General features: G+C 50.4%; 1 protein-coding gene across 2 annotated transcripts in view; it reads left to right on the top strand.

Moving 5' to 3' along the window:
* TCF20 (transcription factor 20) overlaps positions 1–19,716 on the top strand; it is a 98,611-nt gene extending 78,895 nt beyond the window's left edge. The window contains exons 3-6 of one of the 2 annotated variants that reach the window (XM_068560884.1): positions 4,603–4,696; positions 12,454–12,503; positions 13,591–13,718; positions 19,614–19,699. In XM_068560884.1, the coding sequence (XP_068416985.1) occupies positions 4,603–4,696; positions 12,454–12,503; positions 13,591–13,674 (228 nt within the window). In that variant the 3' untranslated portion in view covers positions 13,675–13,718; positions 19,614–19,699. Of the gene's footprint in view, positions 1–4,602; positions 4,697–12,453; positions 12,504–13,590; positions 13,719–19,613 lie in introns of both variants that reach the window. The other variant, XM_068560883.1, reaches the window with a different exon arrangement.
* The last annotated feature ends 654 nt before the right edge of the window (positions 19,717–20,370 follow it).

Genomic DNA, 20,370 nt, shown 5'->3' with positions numbered 1-20,370 from the left:
CAAGCTCCAGACGCGCAGGCTCAGTAGTTGTGGCTCACAGGCCTAGTTGCTCCGCGGCATGTGGGATCTTCCCAGACCAGGGCTCGAACCCGTGTCCCCTGCATTGGCAGGCAGGTTCTCAACCGCTGCGCCACCAGGGAAGCCCCACTTGGTAAACATTTTAATAACACTAGGTTTTCTAATCCATGAGCATGGGATGTGTTGCCATTTATTCATGTCTTCTTTAATTTACTTTCAGCAATGTTTTGTAGTTTTCATTGTACAAGTCTTTCACTTCCTTAGTTAATTCCTAAGTATTTTATTCTTTTTGATGCTATTGAGAATCAAATTGTTCTTGTAATTTCCTTTTCAGATTGTTCATTGTTCGTTGTTCATGTACAGAAATGCAACTGATTTTTCTGTGTTGACTTTGTATCCTGCTACTTTGCTGAATTCATTTATTCTAGCAGGGTTTTTGTTTTTTGTTTCTTTGTGATCTCTAGGGTTTTCTACATATAAGATCATATCTTCAAACAGAGGTAATTTTACCTTTTTCTTTCCAGTTTGGACCCCTTTTATTTCTTTTTCTTTCTTAATTGTTATGGCTAGAGTTTCCAGTACTATGGTGAATAGAAGTGGTGAAAGCAAGTGTCCTTGTTTGTTGCTCATCTTAAAAGAAACGCCACTGGTCTTTCACCACTGAGTATGATAATCCTTGTCGGTTTTTCATATACATCTTTTGTTTCCTTCTATTCCTAGTTTGTTGAGTGTTTTTATCGTAAAAGGTGTTACATTTTGTCAAATGTTTTTTCTGCATATAATGAGGTGATCATGCATGTAGTTATTTCCCTCATGCTGTTGACGTAACGTATTACATTGATTTCTGTGTGTTGTACCATCCTTGCATTCCAGGAGTGAATCCCACTTGGTCATGGTGTATAACCCGTTTAATGTGCTGTTGGATTCTGTTTGCTAGTGTTTTGTTGGAGATTTTTGCATCAATGTTCATAAAAGGTATTGGTCCGTAGGGTTTTTGTGTCTGTGTATGTTTGCATCTGTGTGTGTGCGCGCACCTTTTTCTGGCTTTGGTATCGGGTGATGCTGGCCTCAGTAGAATGATTTTGAAAATGTCCCCTTCTCTTCAATTTTTGGGAAAAGTTTCCCAAGGACTGGTATTAGTTCCTTCTTAAATGTTTGGTAGAATTTACCAGTGAAGCCATCATCGGGTCCAAGGCTTTTCTTTTTCGGGAGCTTTTTGACTACTGATTCGATCTCCTTACTAATTATAGATCTATTCAAATCTTTATTTCTTTGTGATTTAATCTTGGTAGGTTTTGTGTTGCTGGAAATTTGTGCATTTCATCTAGATTATCCAATTTGCTAGTGTACAGTTGCTCATAGTACTCTCTTATAATCCTTTTTATTTCTGTAGAATCAATAGTAATGTCCCCGCTTGGGTTTTTCTCTACTATTCTCTGTCTGTTCGCTGTTTCATTTATTTTTGTTCTAATCCTTATTATTTCCTTCCTTCTGCTAGCTTTGGGTTTAGTTTGTTCTTCTTTTCATAGTTCCTCAACTTGTATAGTTAGGTTGCCTGCCACTTGGCTGGGAGTGGGAGATGGGCAGAATTAACTGCTGTTTATCATCCACATCTCCCCTGGAAGTTGCAGGTCTTCAACAGACTCCAGAGCTCCAGAGCAGTTACATCAGACAGATTCTGCCAGTGCAGTTATTTTCCAGGTGTGGGGACAGATTCCCAGTGCTACTCCTCTACAGTCTTCCCAGAATCCCAAAATTTGCATTTCGAACAAGTTCCCAGCTGATGCTGATGCTGATGCTGGTGCTGCTGGTTCAGGGACCTTTGAGAACCACTGACCTAAACTCTTCAAGGTCCTTTCTCTAAGGCCCTACCTAATAGGTCCTGCAGGGTCTTTCTCCTCTGGAAGTAATATAGTAAATTAATTGTGCTTCTTTAAGTGAAAGAAGCACGCATTGTTTTATTGATGTGATCTCCTGGTGAGGGATGGGTTTGCTTTCTTTATGAGAAAAATGGGGCCTGTGGGCTGGTTCAGGGCAAGAAGCTTTGAGAAGCCCTGCTGGGGGCAGAGGGGTGTGTGTTGAGGTAGGAAGGAAATGGACAGTGTTCGGATCCGAGGGTGATGACAGGGCTGCTCCACAGGTGGCTGTTTGTCAGTCTGTGTCGTGTGTCTGGCACATGGTCATCTTGGGTCACATTTACTGAGCGCTTTTGATCAGCCACTGTTGTAAGCCTGGATTAACACATTTAACCCTCACAATGTGTCTGTGAGGTAGCTCGTATTACCAGGTCCACGTTTGCAGCTTGAAGAAACAAAGTTTAGGACTTTGGCCAAGAACAACACAAAGATGGTCAGTGGTGGAATCACTTACCAGGGAGTTATTTAGGTTCCAGAGCCCACATCCTTAACCTTATACAGCAGGGCCTCAAGTACTAGGTCCCTTTCCGTATCAATCAGGATATTCTGACTGCAAGTTACAAAATTAAACTAAAAAGTGATTTGTTTGTTTTTTTTTTTTTTTTGAGAAAAGTGTCCTCCCCCTTAACGAGTCTGGAGATGGGATGGTCCTGGGGTTGGTTACTTTAGTGCTTAATCATGCCACAGAAATCCAGGTTCTTTCCATCCTGTCACTCTGCAGCCCTCAGCTGGTTGGGCTCTGTCTTCAGAGCTGTCCCCTTGTGGTGACAAGGTGGTTGCTACAGATCTCACCATCCCCCTCTCACAGAGGTCGAGCGAGAAGATGGCCTGTTCCTGCCTTTCTGTCTTGTGTCCTTGTTAAGAGTGCAAAACTTTCCCAGAAGTCCCTTTCCCTGCAGACTTCACTACCAGAAATGCTTGACACACCCATTCCTAAATGGCCACCACTGAGATTCACCCCCCAGGGGGGTGGGGAGGGCCTGGAGCATGAGTCCTCTGGATGGCTGACCGTTCGGGGCTCCTTTAGGAAGAAGGGGTGTAATGGGAATGGCTGTGGGTGACCACTGAGAAATCAGCCATGTTCATTCCCTCTGGTCGATGGTGAGACCTTTGTACTGAAGGTGCCCGGTGGCACTGAGAAAAGCAGATAAAGTCTAGGGCTGCCCGAGAAGCTGCCAACTGTCCTTGGTTTACTCTGGGCCAAGTAGTCTTTTGTTTCTTGGCAAGGGTGTGAGGGCACATGATAAACATTTACTGATTGTCAGCACCCAGAAGAATATTGGTCTTCTAGGGCTGTCTTACGGCCCTGTTCCTGCCGCATTTGCCTCTGGAGGATGCCAGGCGTGGTCAGCTGGGATCAGCTCTGACCTGGAGCAGGTTACTTCCCCTTATGGTGGTTTAGGAGCCTCATCTGTAGAGTGGGGATGTCACAGGGTAGCTATGAGGACCAAATGAGCCGCATCATTCGGGTGATGCGTGACGCATGATTCAGGGTGAGCACTGGACTGTGCTGTTGCCGGCATCTGTGTGGTTTTCCGTCAGCATCAGCGTTAGGGAAGCTTGATCCAGCTCCCTGTCACCCTGCTCCTGCTGCTGTGAGTTGGAGGTGTTCATTCCATGGCACCGTCCAGGGGGGCTTCACTTCGCTAGGTGAGGCATTCCTGACTGCTGCAGGCCTGCAAGCCACACAGACCCTGATAGGCTGACATCCCAGACAAAAGAGAAAAGAGGGAAGGGCGCCCTTTGGTCACTTTGTCCCAGGAAGGGTGCAGTATGTGTTGGGGAGTCATTTTCCACAAGTGTAACTGCTTATGGAGCACTTTTATTTTCCCTAGAATCAGGAACAAGTGTCTGTATCATTCAGGTAGCCTTAGCTGTGTGTCCTCGGCCACCAGAAGGGTCTGCGTCTTTCCTCAGTAAGGCCAGTGTGGTTTTTCCAAGTATGATTATTGTTGACAGGACACAGGACTGAGCGCTCATGGCAGCCGCATCACGTGATAGAGATGTGCCCCACTTTACGAAAACCTGACTGAAGAAGGACGAGCATCTCAATTACAGAATAATGTCTCAGCCAGAAATTCATGGCAGGTTTCCTAGTGCCTTTAAAATAGGATTTGTGTGTAAAAATACCGTTTGCACACAGGAGCCCATATTTTCTGGGAAGAGAAATATACTTGTATTGGGCATTTGGGATAAGCAGAATAAAAATAAAATCTTCTTATGAAAATAAAAACTAGAAACCAAATTCCACTTTTAATTCTAAAAGGTTTATATATAACTCTACTATCGTACCCTCTTCTCCTACCCCAGACTTCCACAGCAGAAATAGATGGGCAAGATCTGTAGGCAGTTCACCATAATGGTGAGGACTGAGGAAAGGACAGGCAGGCTCGCAGGCGGGTGGACAATGGGCACACCAAGGGCAGGGCTGGGTGCTGTTTGATTTATTTGTGAACATTTGTAAGGCCTGGCCTAAAACATTACTGCTGGATCCCTTGCATGGTGTGGTCAGTGAGTGGTGGTTAGAAATTGACAGCCCGTCCTGCTGCCAGACTCCTGTAACCACAGAGACATGCGCTGAGGTCTGACCCATGGGGTCTGGGGAAAGGCCTGGGGGAGAGGGGTGAGGTTGGGATGCTGACATGCCTGACTTCTTCCTTCCTTTCAGAAATGTTCCCACTGCCAGGAGGCGGGCGCCACCTTGGGCTGCTACAACAAAGGCTGCTCCTTCCGATACCATTACCCGTGTGCCATTGACGCAGGTAAGATGGGACCACAGACCCTTGTTCAGAGCATCCGAAGGGTAGGAAATAACATTTTGATTCTCTCTTTATAGTTCTTTTTGTCTCTTCTGACCTTGTTCTGTTTGTAAATTCTGAAGGAATGCAGAGAAGATAATAAAAAGGAATTAAATGGGGTGATATTTTTTATAAATTTTATAATTCACAAAAGATTTACCTATTTAAGTGTACAATTAAATGATTTTTACCATTATATTCACAGAGTTGTGCAAGCACAATCACGATTAATTTTAGAGCATTTTCATCACGTCTTAAACTACTACCTGTTGGTGGTCTCTCTCTCACCCCCAGCCCCTGGCAACTACTAATCTACTTTCTATCTCTGTGGATTTGCCTTTTCTGGCCATTTCATGTAAATGGAATCACACAATATGTGGTCTTTGTGATGGGTTTCGTGTGACTTATCTTCCTGTTTCTCTGGTTTATCCACATCGCAGCATGTGTGAGTACTTCATTGGTTTTATTTTCTAACAATATTTTATTGTAAGGATATACCATATTTTATCATTCTTCAGTTGATGCACGTTTAGGTTTTCCACTTTTGTATTATTAGACAGTAATAATACAAAATAATGCTGTTGTGAACATTCACAGACAAGTCCTTGTGTGGACTAAATGTTTTCATTTCTCTTGGGTATAAACCTAGGAGTGGAATTACTGGGTCATATGGTAACTCTATGTGTAACCATTTGAGGAACTGTCAGACTGTCTTCCAAAGTGGCTGCACCATTTTACATCCCTCCAGCAGTGTGTGAGGGTTCCAGTTTCTCCACATCATCACCAACACTTGTTTTTATGTCTTTTTTATTATGGCCATCCCAGTGGGCAAGAAGTGGTATCTCATTGTGATTTGGGTTTGCACTTCCCTGTCAGCTAATGATATTGAGCATCTTTGGTGAAGTTCAGTTTATCTGTTTTTCTTTCGCCATTTATGCTCTTTGTTGCTTGTTGCTTTTCTTATATTTAAGAAGCCATTGCATAATCCAAAATCACAAAGATTTATGCCTATGTTTTCTCCTAAGAGTTTTATAGTTTTAGCCCTTACACAGGTCTTTGATCCATTTTGAGTTAATTTTTGTATGTGGTGTGAAGTAGGGGTCCAGTTCATTTCTTTCCATGTGGATTCCAGTTGTCCCAGCACCATTTGTAGAAAAGACTACTCTTTTCTCATTCGATGACCTTTGTCGAAAACCAGTTGACCATAGATGTATGGACCTATTTCTGTACTCTCCAGTACCACACCGTCTTGTTTACTGTAGCTTTGTAGTCGATTTTGAAATTGGGAAGTGTGAATCCTCCGACTTCGTTCCTTTTTTTTTCAAGATTGTTTTGGCTATTCTGGGTCCTTTGCTGTTCTATATGAATTTTAGGATCAGCTTATCCATTTCTGAGGGGGGTGGGATTGCATTGAATCTGCAGATCAGGTTAGGAGTTGTCACCATCTTATTAAAAAAAAAAATAGTGTGTCCTCCAACCCATGATCATGGGGTGTCTGTCTTTCCATTTACTTCAGTTTTTAATTTCTTTCAACAGTGTTTTGTAATTTTCACAGTACACATTTTGCACCTTTTTTGTTAAATTTATTCCTAAGTATTTTATTATTTTTGGTGTGGTTATAAATGGAATTGTTTTGTTAATTCAATTTTCAGATTGTTCACTGTGAGTGTATAGAAATATAATTGATTTTGGTGTATTGATCTTGTATTCTGGAACTTTGCTCCACTCACTGATTAGTTCTAATAGTTATTTAGTGGATTTCTATATACAAGATGTGTCATCTGTGAGTAGATTGTTTTTACTTCTTCCTTTCCAATCAGATGCCTTTTCTTTTCTTTGCCTAGTTGCCTGGCTAGACCTTCTAGATAATGTTGGATAGAAGTGGCAAGAGCTGGGACTTCCCTGGCAGTCCAGTGGTTAAGACTTCGCCTTCCAGTGCAGGGGTGCGGTTCCCTGATCGGGGAACTAGGATCCCACATGCCTCGAGGCCAAAAAAACAAAACATAAAACAGAAGCAATATTGTAACAAATTCAATAAAGACTTTAAGAATGGTCCACAGCCAAAAAAAAAAGAAGAAGAAGAAGTGGCAAGAGCTGACATCCTTGTCTTGTTTCTGACCTATTATGATGATAGCTGTGGGCTTTTCATAGATGTTCTTGATGCAACTGAAGAGGTTCCTTTCTGTTCCTAGTTTGTTGTGTGTTTTTATCGTGAACTGGTGTTGGGTTTTATCAAACCTTTTTTCCAGGTCTCTGGAGATGATCAGAGCAGTGTTTTGCAGTGTGCTAACTGTTGAAAGAAGGACACCTTTTGTCTGAGAAGTGCCATCCAGTGAGCAGTGCAGAAGACTGGAGTTCTGACTCAGAGCTTCAAGCAGCCTGGGAAATCCTCTTTCTTCCTCCTGACTTTTGGCTTTTTGTTGATTGTTTTCACCAGTTACTTTCTGAGCATCAGATGGGTCTGAGACCTTCACCTAGCAGGTTCTCATGCTTTCAGTCAGGATGGAGGAAGAGAAAATGGGAAGACAAACGAGAGTGCTCAAATGGCCTGGTGGCTGACCAGGTGATGGGAGCAGGTACAGAGGCGTAAAGCACATGGCGTCGGATCCAGTAGGCCTGGGAGGAGTCTGAGTTCCTCTCGACCACCCTTCCTCCCAGCGCTCCTGACGTTTGCTTAAGCGCGCCCCCCTGCCTTTCACATTGCCCCTCCTTTCCTCCTCCCTCTTTTCTTTCCAGGTTTCTGTAGGGGGTGCAGCTAAAAAAAACAAGAAAGGGAATTCCCTGGTGGTCCAGTGGTTAGGATTCCGGGCTTTCACTGCTGGGGGCCTGGATTTGATCCCTGGTCAGGAACTAAGATCCTGCCAAGCCACACAGTGTGGCGAAAAAAAAAGAAAGAAAGGTACAGAAAGATAATGCTTATGCCAAAGTTAGATTCTCATGAAAGTTTGTTTGCATGTGCTGAAGGGCAGCTGGTGGCCAGGGTGCCGTGTGACCAGAGGGATAAGTGGGCAGTAAGAGAGCCTTGAGGGCTTCCCTGGTGGCGCAGTGGTTAAGAATCCGCCTGCCAATGCAGGGGGACACGGGTTCGAGCCCTGGTCCGGGAAGATCCCACATACCACGGAGCAACTAAGCCTGTGCGCCACAACTACTGGGGCTGTGCTCTAGAGCCCGCGAGCCACAACTACTGAGTCCACGTGCTACAACTACTGAAGCCCACGCGCCTGGAGCCCGTGCTCCGCAACAAGAGAAACCACCGCAATGAGAAGCCCGCGCACCACAACGAAGAGTAGCCCCCACTCACCGCAGCTAGAGAAAGCCCACGTGCGGCAACGAAGACCCAACACAGCCATAAATAAATAAATAAATAAATTTATTAAATTAAAAAAAAAAAAGCCTTGAAATGTCAGTTCAGGGAGTTTGGGTTTCAGTCTGTCCCTTCCATCCTCTGTCCTCCTCTACATGTCTACTTGTTGAGTCTGAGCTGTAATTCACCCTGGGTCGTGGTCTGGCATGTTCTATAGAACAGCCGTTAAATCCTTCTCTCTCAGAAGCCCAACCACTGCCTTTTCTCATTTTCATGATACCGCCCAGGGTTACATCAGAACGTTTTGTTTCTTTCTCTAGTTTAAGCTTCGTGGTTTTTAATGAAGATGTTCAAGTTCTGGGTTTTCGGCAGTTGTGCGTAAGTCTTTTGTGGGGAATGCTGCAAGCATTGGCTTTCCCCGTCGGTGGGCGGTGAGAGGTGGTCTCCTGCACGGAGGCTCTGCCCGGCAGCCTCAGGTGAGCAGCAGGCAGGTGCCTCGTCCCCCCCGCGAGCGTGCTCCCTGTGTGCACACGGGGCACCTGCCTTCAGGTACAGTTTCTCCAGGGGTTGAGTGGAGTCGCTCGGTAGAACTTGCTGCGGTGAGGGAATGTTCTAGATCTGTACTCTCCTAGCCCAGGCGCTGGGGGTTCTTCGGGACAGGCACCAGGCTCTCCTCCCTCAAGTGGAGGCCCTCCAGCGCGCACCGCCAGCAGGGAAGCAGGGCCTGCTCTACCAGCTGAGTGTTAGGAAGCAAAGGACTTCCTTGTCACTCTGTTTGAGCCTGCCTTGCGTGGCCTGCCCAGATAAGTTGGTAACGTCTCTGTTTGGCAGAAGTTGGTGGCCGAGTATCCAGGGAGAGGGAGGCTGTCTGGGTCGGGGCCTTGGCCCTCTGGCTTTGCTGTCCCAGCTGCTGCAAACTGCTCCTCCATGCGGAGCTGGGACCAGAGAAGCAGCTTAACAAGGTGACCGTGTCTTGGGCATTTGTTGGTCTCTTGGATGACCTGAGTCACAGTGACCCAGAGCCTGCACTGCTCTGTGTAGCTTGCTGCTTGTATTTATCCCACACAGTCTTCTCAGGAATTCTGTTCTATATGTAATGGATCTTTGTATCCAGGAAAGGCATTCATTGATTGACTTTCTTTCTAGTTACAATAAAAATAAGTCCCTGAGTTTGAGTCCCCCATCTCTGTATGGAGTAAGGAACAGTTTGGCATTTTCATCTCTGCCTTGCTGCCAGCTGCCCAAACCTTAGAGAGCTGTTCATAACGAAGGGAAAACTTTTATCACCAGGGACATCTCCATGGAAACATGAGGATCTGTGGCTCCTGCAGCGTTTCCCCTTCCTAATAGTGATTGCACATTTGTGACGTCACAGTTTGCTCTGTTGTGCTGCTTGTTATGTCACAGGCACAGGATTTGTCTCCAGGTGGGAGAATGCAGTAATAAGAACATGAGCGCTGTTTAAAAAAAAAAAAAAAAAAAAAAAAGATTTAATGTATTTAAATGCAATGAGCCACAACAATTAATACCAAAGGAAAAAAGAGCTGTGGTAGCTCATTTATAATCCCACTGTGCATATAGAATCTTGCCTAGAGGGGCTTTTTTTCTTTTACCCTCATGAGGAAACACAGCTGGGAATTTCACTTCTGTAGCCACCCTTCCAGCAGCATTTTAAAGCTGCTCTCTCCGCTGCTGACTTTGATCTTGCGGCAGTGGGTTCAGAGCCCCAGATGGGTCATATGAAAGAACTGGTGGTCTGGCCTCTCCCTGGAGAGGAGCTCTCTGCATCACAGGGCCTTGCTCCTGCCCTCTTTTTCCCCTTCTTCGGCCCCAGGAGCTGAGGCTGCCTCTCAGCGAGGTGGGGTGAGGCTGGCGGGTCCCTGAGTCCCAGCCTGGATTTTGCCATTATGAGTACTAAGCGTAGCTCTGAGGAGATTGTAGCTGAGTTGGAGACTGTCGGGGCTTGGCAGATCCAAAGGACGCTAGACATCCTTTAAGTTTTCTCCCTTCCCGGGCTCACCATCCTCAGCATGGGGTATATATGGGTGCATGTGGGTATCTGAAGCTCCACATAGCTTGTTATGAGGAGCTCAGCAGAGTCCTCTGCCTTTAAGCCTAAAGAGAGGACTCAAAGTGGAACGCTTGTTCTGGGGTGCTGAAGTTTGTGCCTGGAAGCCACCCTGCCGACTAGACAAGCTGGTGAGTCTGTTCCAGCCTGCATGATGATCCAGCCGTTGACTCTGACCTCACTGTGGGGAAGTGCTGACCAGGCCCTCTGCACAGTGCGGGATGTTGCCAGGGGCTTAAAGGAATCAAACGAGAGGCTGGCGGGCTGGCAGTGTGGGGCCAGGCGCCTGTCCAGAGCCCTCAGGAGAGCTTTTACTGCACTTCCTGCCACTCTTGGCTCTTCCCCAGCAGAGCCTGGCTGGAGGCAGCCCAGGAGAGGCTCCCCAGCCCCTTGCAGGTGTCTAAGCCCTCCAGCTGTGGTTCTCACCCTGCCAGGAGCAGGAAGTGCAGTTCCTGATGCCCGGTGGACATGACGAGAACGGGGACAGCCCCTGCCTGCTCGGGAGGCCTAGCCAAAAGGTGCACCCCGTCTCGTAGATTTGTTTCGGAGACTTCCATTCCCAGGAGTACCTGGCATTAGTTGCAAGTTGCCTGTAGTGTTTACTTACATTGTTTTATTTCTTCTTTTTAACTTTGAGGGAACATGTTTCCTAGCTTTAAGCATGTTTTACTAATGGTCCATCACAGCTGGTCACTGTTCCGTGGCAGTGAGGGGACCTGAGCCACCTCTGCCTTTCTGATGGCATCTTTTCCAGCTAACACGGCCCCCCCTCCTTATTTCTGTAAACCCCTGTGGTGTAAGGGTGGCCTTTCCCCCCGCCCCCGTGGCCTGTGCTGTTTCTCTTTGGCCCAAACTATAGACTCTGCCAGCATGCTCTGCTGCCACAGCCCAGGTAAGGAGAAGGTGCTTCCCTCGAGCTCCAGCTGTCCGTCTCCTGCTGTTCGTGAGCTCTCTGGCAGATTGGAGCAGCAGGAGCCTCGGTCACACCATGTACTTGTGGGTTTTAAATTAACACATTTCATTTACTGCTGTGCTGTTTGCTTGGAGGGGGGAGGGGATGGGGATGCAAAGGTTAGCAGGACTTGCTGTTTCTCATGCCCCGAGGCTTGCCCCAGGCTTGCCCCGGGAACTGTGAAGACTAAACCCATCCGACCCTAGAGATTCTAGGACTCCAGAAGGGGAGGTGGCTTAGCCAAATTATGAAAGGGTCTTTATTTATTTAAGATTATAGAAGACCTCAAAAGTTTCCATTTGTGTGCTCCCTTGCTTGTTACTGTTTCACTTGAAATCTGTGGATACACAGGCCGCTAATCTGGACCTCACTTTAAACCTGAGTTAAATTGTAAATTTAACAAGACTAAGTACCACGGCCGCCTCCCGCCTTGGTGCCTGGGAGCTCTCTGAGAATGTGTGATCAATATTTATTAACATTCTGCCACTGCATCTCGCACCAGCGACCTGGCTGTCGGTCTTCGGGAGCTGTGGTGTGCAGAGTGAGCTCGTTAATTCGGTTTCCTCGCCCTGCTCCGCGCACGAGGCTTGTGCCGCAGAGCACAACGCCCCTGGAGGCAGGTGCGCGTCCTTGCCGTCGTGGAGGATGTGTCACCGTGTTAACAGTTGAAATGAGTGATTTTCCTCCAAGGATTAATCGCCCCCTCATGGGATTTCACATTCCTCTGAAGCATTTAGCAGGGATTATGGAGCTTCTGCAGTGTGTCCATGGGTTGTGTGTGGGGCAAGGGTGGAAGCGGGGCTTACGGGCCTGGCCTCCTTGCTGTCTCTGACCTGTGACTCTCCACAGAGGAGAAAAGATGCCTCCAGATTCAAAGTGTTTTCACAGGGAAGCTTTGGCGTGGGCCTGTGGAATGGCCTTAGCCTAAGATAAGGAATTTTAAAAATAATATTTATTGGAGATTGTTTCTGATGATTAGAATAATAGGATATGATCATGGAAATACAGAAAAAATAAAGAAAATTAAAATCACCTATAATCTTACTATCCAAAGAGAACCAGTGTCATATTTTGGTAGATTTCCTTTGTCCTTTTTTATGCATATAAAATATTTTGGTAAAATTGGGATTGTACTTGTACATTTATGTATCCTGGTTTTTTGAGCAATTTGCGTTGTGTTCACTATTCTGAAACATTTAACGTTGGACTGACATTCCACCATGTTGAGGTGCCATAGCGTATTTGGGGGTGTCTTGCGTGTTTTCCTATTAGAAATCATAGTGTGGAGACCTCTTATCTCCATGTGTCACCCTGTCTGTCCTGGCCAGCGTGGCCCCATGCCCCTCAGGCTGTGCCGCACGCCAGGCTCCTCCTAACTGTCCCCTTCTGTCTTGCAGATTGTTTGCTCCATGAGGAGAACTTCTCGGTGAGATGCCCCAAGCACAAGGTGAGTCAGAGCCTGCAGAGCCTGTGCTCCCCGCAGGACTTGGGGGTGGCGGCGGGGCTCCTCCTGAAAGACCTGGAGACCAGACATTGCAGAGTCACGGCCACACCGCCAGGGCCCAGGCTGCCAGGCTGCCGGGCTGCCGAGCACTCCTGGCCCCGGAAGGGCCGAGATGCACATGGGAGGGAGCCCCGTGGCGTGGGGTCGGCACCCATGGGGTGGCGCAGCTGGGGAGAAAGATGTTTGTCTGTTAAGAAAAATTGGAAGAGAAACACACACAGCTCCTGGTTTCCCCCGCAGTTGAGTGAAACCCCAGATCACAGATTGGCGTGAGGTGAGATTGGTTGTAGGTCTAGGTACATAAGCACAGGTGTCTTCCCAGACTAAAGAGAGTTGACTCCAGGCTTTTGGGGAAACTCACAGTCTCCTCCAGGTTTTACTTCAGCTGAAGCAGGTGGTGTCTGCAGCTGATTGAGGAGATGATCACTTGGTCACCTCTTAAATTTAGGAAAGGAACGAAGATGGGGGCGGGGGTGTGTGTGAATGGCCTGTTTCCAAGACACCACATGCGAGTGTGGAGACGGGAGGGCGTGGAAAAAGGGACCCGAGGGAAGGACTGGGATGGTGGAGACCCGCCACCTGGCAGTCCCTGCAGCGGCGACTCTCCTCCAGCTGAGGTCGCACTGACCCCTGGTGGCCACTGGTGCTCACAGTCTTCAGTCTCTTAAGTGGGGCCAGAAAGTACTAGAAAGAGGTCGTCCTGACAGCTCTGCCCTCAAAATGCTTCTGAAAGATGCTTACTTATGCTTTTCTTTAACAATTATTTCCCAGTATGGATCATAGGATCTTACAATTTTCTCTCCATTTTTTACTTAATTTACATGTTTTTATTTTTAAAAACTTTCCTTTTTTAATGGTCACATTTTACCTCAGAAGACCCTGTCTGAGTATCTCCTGTTTGTCACTCAGCACTGACTCTGCTTTTTCTTTCCTTTTCTGTGTGCGTTCCTCTCCTCACCTCCGCCTGCCCCGACCCCCACGCTCGTTCTCTGTCCCTCCTGTCCTGTCTCCTTGGCTTTGCCGACGTCAGCCTCCCCTCCCGTGCCCTCTCCCCCACTTGCAGAACAAGACAGCGAAAGGCAGCCTCAGCACAGAGCAGTCGGAGCGGGGGTGAGGGGGGCAGTGTGCTCGTGGGAATGGAAAGTACAGCAAGCACAGGTGAGTCGGGGCCGCCACCCCTGCTGGACCTCCTAGTGGGTGTCGGGGCCTCTGCCTCCTGCTCGCCCCAGGCCAGGCTGCCCCACCGGCATTTAATCGCGTGGACTCCAGCACCAGGTGGATTCAGTGTCTTTCCATCTGTTGCTCAGCTCCCCAGAATACGTGTGGAAAGGTGGCGTGGGGCTTTAAAATGGTCCCATCCTCCGCTGGGGTTCAGGCCTTGTGTGTGGAGTCCCCGGGGGCAGAACGCAGCTGGCTTCCGGGACGGAGCTTCTGGGGTGTGGGGGCTCTCGTGCCGGCAGCCCTTGCTCTTTCCCTGTCTCAGAAAGGCTTCTCGCCAGAGGCCTCTTCTTAATTTACTTAATATCTCTAAAGCTTATGATGGGTTCTCCTTTGAAAAACCAAAAATATCCCAGGTTTTGTTATTTGAAATCTTTTTTTCCCCCCAGGTCTATGAAGGATTCCTTTTCCTAGAAGTACAAAGGGAAGGAAAGTCCCCTCAACGATTTAGTAGACTTTAGCATCCCATTTAACTTTACTTTTTAAAATCTCAGGAGGTTGAGTTGTGCTTTTTGTGAGTGTGTCGGGGGGCTCGTGGTCCGGGCTGGCAGCGTGTGCCTGTGAGAGCAGGATTATGGGACTTGGGCCTCTAGAAGCAGCAGGCCTGCGGTGCTCCCACTGCCTTCCTCACCTGCCCCGTCCTCACTGAGCAAAACAGATCATGAGAAGAAAAACCAAAATGTAACTTGGGGCACTTGCTTCTATAGGATGGGGTGGGGGGCTGGTTGTCTCAGACCTGTTCGTTAAGGGATTATTTCTCTGCAAGTGAGGGCATCTGTGTTTACTCCAGGCGTCTGAGACCCACACAGGTGTGCTAGGCCTGGCTCTCTGGGGCAGCACCGTGTGCCTGAGTCTCTGTGGAATGTTCCCTCCCCCTTGTTACAAGTTGGGGTGGGGGGGTGTCTGCCTTTCTCTGGAATACCCAACAGTAATTTGAGGAAGAAACAGAATTCACCTCAGAATGTGGCAGTTTTCATCTGGGAAGTCACCTGCTTCTTAGGTGGGTCCCGGTACTGACCTCCAGAGAAGGCCCCTGCGCTGAGTGATGAGTCTCTGGGGCCAGTGGGGGTTACAGTGCTTCCTTGAGGGGCTGTCGAGTGAGGACTTTGCACTCACACTTTTCTGTCTTGCTCTTCCAGGGAGTAGGGCTGGGAGTGGAGGGAGCAGAGCAGGGCGGGAGGGTGGGTCGTCACATGGAGCCCCGTGCACTTCTAGAACCCGCGGGGTCCACTGACCCTCAGGGCAAGCAGCAGTCTGGGTGGTTTTCAAGAATGTTTCTGTTGGCCCTTCTACTGTGTCTAGGCGGCTCTGCCACCTTCCCGGCTCAGGTGGTTAGGGCTAGGTTGTATAGGAGGCCACGTGGAATGTTCCTGGAAGTGTCCAGGAAGAGCCAGTTAGGGAGAGAACCAACCGTTGGTTACTCAGTGCCTTTTGTTCCCGTCCTGGAATCCCAGCCCGTGTTTGAGAAAAAGAAGAACTCTGGGCCCTGGGCCTGGTGGGCAAATCTCCTCTTGGAAATTTTAGTTTTGTTCATCATCGCTTTTCTCTCTGCTCATTCTTGGGCTCTGCCAGCTGACAGAGCCCTCGGCTCTCGTGGGACAGTAAGCTTCATAGTTCATTCCTCAGGAGCTTGGTGTTATTGTTCCTGTTTATACAGAAGAAATGAGGCGCTGAGTGATTAAGTGGCGTGTCCCTCGGTTTGGGGTCGTTTCGAGTCTGTTGAGGTCAGACCTTCACCTCTTGGAGGGAAGGAACGGACAGGCGCCTTTGGTCTCGTCCACCTTAACTGCTTGTCATCGAGTGCTTCCCCGCGAGGCTGGACCCGTCGTCCTGGGTTCGCGGTTCAGCAGTCACATTGCAGGGCTTTGCTGTCAGCCCTCTGCAGACTGTGCGGAAGCCCCAGTGACTGGGGACAGAGACGCAGCCCCCCACCTCAAGGAGCATTCGTCTCGGGGTCCGTGCTGAGGACACAGAGCCACCATCGTTGGGTCTCCCGACAAGGCAGGGAAGGGACAGTGATTGTACATGTGCGTTCCGGTTCGTGGCGCCCCACTTTCTCACCCAGAGCGGTGTGCAAAGTGCTGTGTGACCAGGCTCAGGCCACTTAATGTCTCTGTGCTTCAGTTTTCCTTCTGTAAAAAGAGGGATAGCAATGGCCAGCCTTGTGAGGATTCAGTTAAGAAATGCTTCCACCGTGCCCAGTGCAGCCTGGCCTGGGGTGCGGCGTCAGCAAGTGCTGGGCGCACTGCCCTCTCAGCCGTGCACAGGAGGACCAGGAGGGTCAGAGCCGCAAATCGGACCCTGCAGCTGCCCTGTCTGGCAGAAAACCCCAGGGCTGGGGCAAGGAGATGTGAGTTCTAATCTCCCGCCGCCACGTGAGGTACCTGGCGCTTGTCCCTCACCAGGCCAGCAGTGCCGCAGAGGACAGGTCCTCGGGCAGCCGTCCGTGGGCCGCCTCCTCCCGGCTCTGTGGATGAGGGAGCCGTGTGGCTGGCCTCTGCCGCCCTCTCCCCGTGCTGAAGCCTCCCTGGCTCGGGGCAGCGAGTGGGCAGGGCTCTGACCGCGGAACCCCTCCCCCCGTCTTCCATTCTCATCTAAGTAAACAAGGAGACCCCACCCCCCAGGTCTCCCGATCCAGTGGGCAGGAAGTAGTAACCTCCATCCATCTGCTGCCTTGTCCTGGGTGCCAGGGGGTGCCAGCTGCACACAGCAGCCTCCCTGCCCTGGAGCTGGGCCTTCCCGAGCAGCTTCTGTGGTCGGAAACGTCACACAGCGGCCCGCGTGTGAACAGCGTCATGTCCCGGGGCTCCCCTTCCCTCCCACCCCAGCTCCGGCAGCCCCTCACTGCCTCCCACAACTGCAGCTCCGCTCAACTTCAGAGGTTCCCATCCCCGGTAGGATTAAGTCCAGACTGCTCAGCACGCCTCTGAGGGCCCGTTGGAGTCTCCGGCGAGGCTCCTTCGGCTCCTCTGAGCTTCCTCCCGCGGAGCCCTGGTGCTCGCGCTTAGCTCCCTGCGCTGGAACACTGTGCCTCCGTCTCTTCTCAGCTTCTGTGTCACTTCCTCACGGCAGCCTGCCAAGTCCCCTTGTCCCCACTCTGCAGCCTTCCTGGCATCACCACAATCTCGAGTCATTTGTGTGTTCACGTATTGTCTGCATCTCCACTAGACTGTCTGCCCAGTCCTCAGGGACCGCTGTCTCCGTCCCGTCGTGCACTGGCCGGAGGGGGCACACGGCAGTCCCTGTCCTTGCAGGGCGGACAGCCGTGTTAAACAGAGGAGCACCCGCAGCCCAGGGAGGAGAGTGCTGACCTGACGGCGCCCGGGTGGGTACAGGTTGAGGACGAGGCCGCCCTCCACACCCTGGCCAGGTCCCGTGGGGCTGAGGGGGTGCCGCCTAGCCGCAGGTGGAGAGGGCAGCTTGGCCTCAGACGCGGGAGGATTTGGAGGACAGACTGACCTGGCCCAGGTTCAGGCCACGGAGGTGAAGCTGAAGGGCAGCAGGAAGGAGGGTGACGAGGGCGGGGGTGTTGGAAGGCTTTGGCCCAGCGTGAAGTCCCGTTCGCCGGCAGCTGAACATGCAGATGCCCTTTTACAGAGAAGAGTGCAGGTCCTCAGCACAGAGGGCCGCCCGCTCGTTCACTGGCGCAGCGGCTCCACGCCTGCTCCGTGGCTCTGCCTGGGGTGCTGCCGTCTCAGCCACGTCCTGTGCGTTTGGATGGGGCCCACAACAATGGAGGCTCGAAGGCAGAGTCCCTGGGGCCCAAGCAGAGGAGCTTTGCTGGATGTGAGCCCCAGTCCCACTTCTAACCAGCCACGTGGCCTTGGGCCACGTGTGTCACCTCCCTCAGCTGCCTCATCTCCAAGATATGGGGGTCAGGCCTTTCAGTGTTACTGTGAAATAATGTCTATAAAGCTTCCTAGCATAGTGCCTGGCCCCTACTAGGTGCTTAAAGAATTTTCTTCCCATTCTCCCTACTGAAGGAACAGTTTTGAGGAGCAGCTGAGAAGTTAGGATCCCATTACATTTCAGGGTATCATGTGTTTGGGCCAGTCTAGTATCAGACCCTGGGGAAGGTCCCTGCTGGGAAGGCTGGAAGACAAAGCCCCAGACGGGAGGTGCAGAAGGGCCGAGGCTGCCTGGACCACCAGGTCCCCCTGTGGCACCAGGGGAGGAGCCCAGGGTCAGCAGCCTGCACAGCCCGCCGGCCAGGCAGACCCTGGTGCCGAGACAGCCTTCATTCTGAGGATGGGCGCTGGGCTGGGGCCTGCTGTTGTGAGTAATGAGCAGGATAGGAGTGCAGGCCCAAGACTGTGCCAAGCACTGGGGAGAGGGCAAACCCTGCCCTGTCCCTCCCTCCACCAGCAGAGCTTTGCAGGATATGCATGGCACCTGTCCTCCGTCCTCGCCTGAGAAGGCTGCTTCTCCCCCCTTTCCTGGCAGCCTTAGCCTCAGGAAACCAGAGTGAGGAGTGGAGAGTGTCCGTGCTGGGGGAGGGGGAAGCATGGACCACATAGGTGGGGCCAGAGCCACCATCAGTGCTGGGGAAGCCACACTGTGGCCGGGGATGTCCTGAGGATGGCTCAGCCGCTGGCCCACGTCCCCAGGGCCTCCAGCCGGAGTCCCGGGGTTTGCTTTTACCTGAGGGTGGCGACATTGTCCTGCTGTCTCTGTGAGTCTCTTCCTGTTTATTCATGTTTTCTGTCATGCAGTTAGGAATCTCTGTACGGCTCCTGCACACAGACCGGTCTAAACTATTTTGCGTATTAGTAAGTTTTGTGGAAACAGAAAAGGGGATAGTGGTGTCTGGGTTTTCTTGAGGTTTATTGGTTGGAGGAGGGCACCAAAGAGGGTTTGAGGAAGAAGCAAGGTGAGCCCTCTGACACACACACACACACACACACACACACACACACACACACACACACACACACACACACACACACACACACACACACACACACACACACACACACACACACACACACACACACACACACACACACACACACTTTCCAAGAGTGCTGTGATTGGCAGAAAGGTGAGGGTGCCACCACTCTTGGCTTCTGGCGTAATTTTTCTGGATTGAATTCCTTGGAAACTGCTGTGTCTCTCTGAGATCTTTGCACATGTAATGAATGACCCACGAAGCATTCTGAGGAGGCGCTTGGTACAACCCCACGTACCCCATGCGATCACCAGGATAGTCTTCCTGAGCCTGGAGCCTGGGCTGGAAGGAGAGACGCCAGTGGCAGGGCCTGGGGAGCCTCAGAGGATGAGCTGAGACCTGCCTTCCGTCAGAGCTCCTGGGAGGAGTGTTCGCTGTTAGATGGAAAGAGCTGCCTGTGACTGGAGGCAGCCATCACGTGGTCCTGAGCCGGTGCTTCCACAGACTGGCTGGGTGCGCAGCCACCTCTGTGAGGACTGGTCCCTGCCACCAAGTGCCGAGCCCACCTGCAGGCCCCAGATGGTGGGGTCCTGAGCAAGGGGTCGCCCCGAGAGCTGCCCCACTCCAGGGCAGCCCCACCTGGCGGATCAGAGAATCTCTCCTGGTCTCGGTTCCTTCCACACACCCGGGCCAGGGCACTCAAGAGTCCCATCCTCCTGGCACAGCTGGCCGGGTCATTGCTGCCTTTACCCTGTTCCAGGCCCAGAGCCACACGGCTGGCTCCGCCATTGGTCTTGGGTGTCTGCAGTGTGAGCAGCGTGTTCACAGGGGTTCTGCAGCCACTGGACCCTGCAGAGTCCCCCACCCCGGCGCTGCCACGGAGCAGGGGCTGTTGGCTGCAGCACCACACGGGGGTTCCCAGCACCCAGTGTCTGCTTGTCTTGCAGGTGAGACTGTGGAGATGAGAAGGTGGTGGACCCTTGTGATGGAATGGAAATGGTCCTCCTGTGCAGCCACACCCCACCCCGCCCCACCCCGCGTGCCTGCCCGTGCCAGCACTTCCTTCCTAAGTTCTTACATCACTCTCAGACTGGTGACACCACAGGAAAGAAAGACCCAAGAAGTTGGAATGGCTGTTTCCATGGACACAATCTCCATAGTGACAATGTGGGGGGAGGGGGGAGGGGGGATGATGGGAAAGGGTGGGGGGAATTAAAAAAGGGAGGGATAAAAATATATATATATAAATCTATTTTTAGTCTGGAAAGACTTTGTTTAAATGAAAGGTGCGCTATCCCTTTTGATTCTATTTTAAAATTATCTAGCTTAAGAACTCCAAATTTGTTCCAATGACAGTGAAATTTAAATGTGAAATTGAACTGAACAAACTCTCATCTCACAAGGACAGGGGTGACTTAGATCCTTAGCCCAACTTACACAATTCAGAGATTCTAGACCCAGGGTTGGAAGAGCAAACAAACCACACCAAACTATTCTTTTGTCAGTAATTTGTCTCAAAGTGGGAAGGTCAAGGGGGAGGGAAGTGGGGATGGTCCGTGTTTTCAAGAGTGGGAGAATGATGTTTAAACACAAAAATAAATTTTTTCATTTCCAGAAACACTATTTATTTATTACTTTTAAGATTTTTATCTTTTGGCCGGGGCGGGGGGGGGGGTGGTGAAATTGGCACATGCCCCAAGGTCA

Source organism: Eschrichtius robustus, chromosome 13 (genome assembly GCF_028021215.1).
Source record: "Eschrichtius robustus isolate mEscRob2 chromosome 13, mEscRob2.pri, whole genome shotgun sequence".
In the NCBI taxonomy this organism is placed as follows: domain Eukaryota; kingdom Metazoa; phylum Chordata; class Mammalia; order Artiodactyla; family Eschrichtiidae; genus Eschrichtius; species Eschrichtius robustus.
This window is presented reverse-complemented; position numbering and strand designations above follow the sequence as displayed.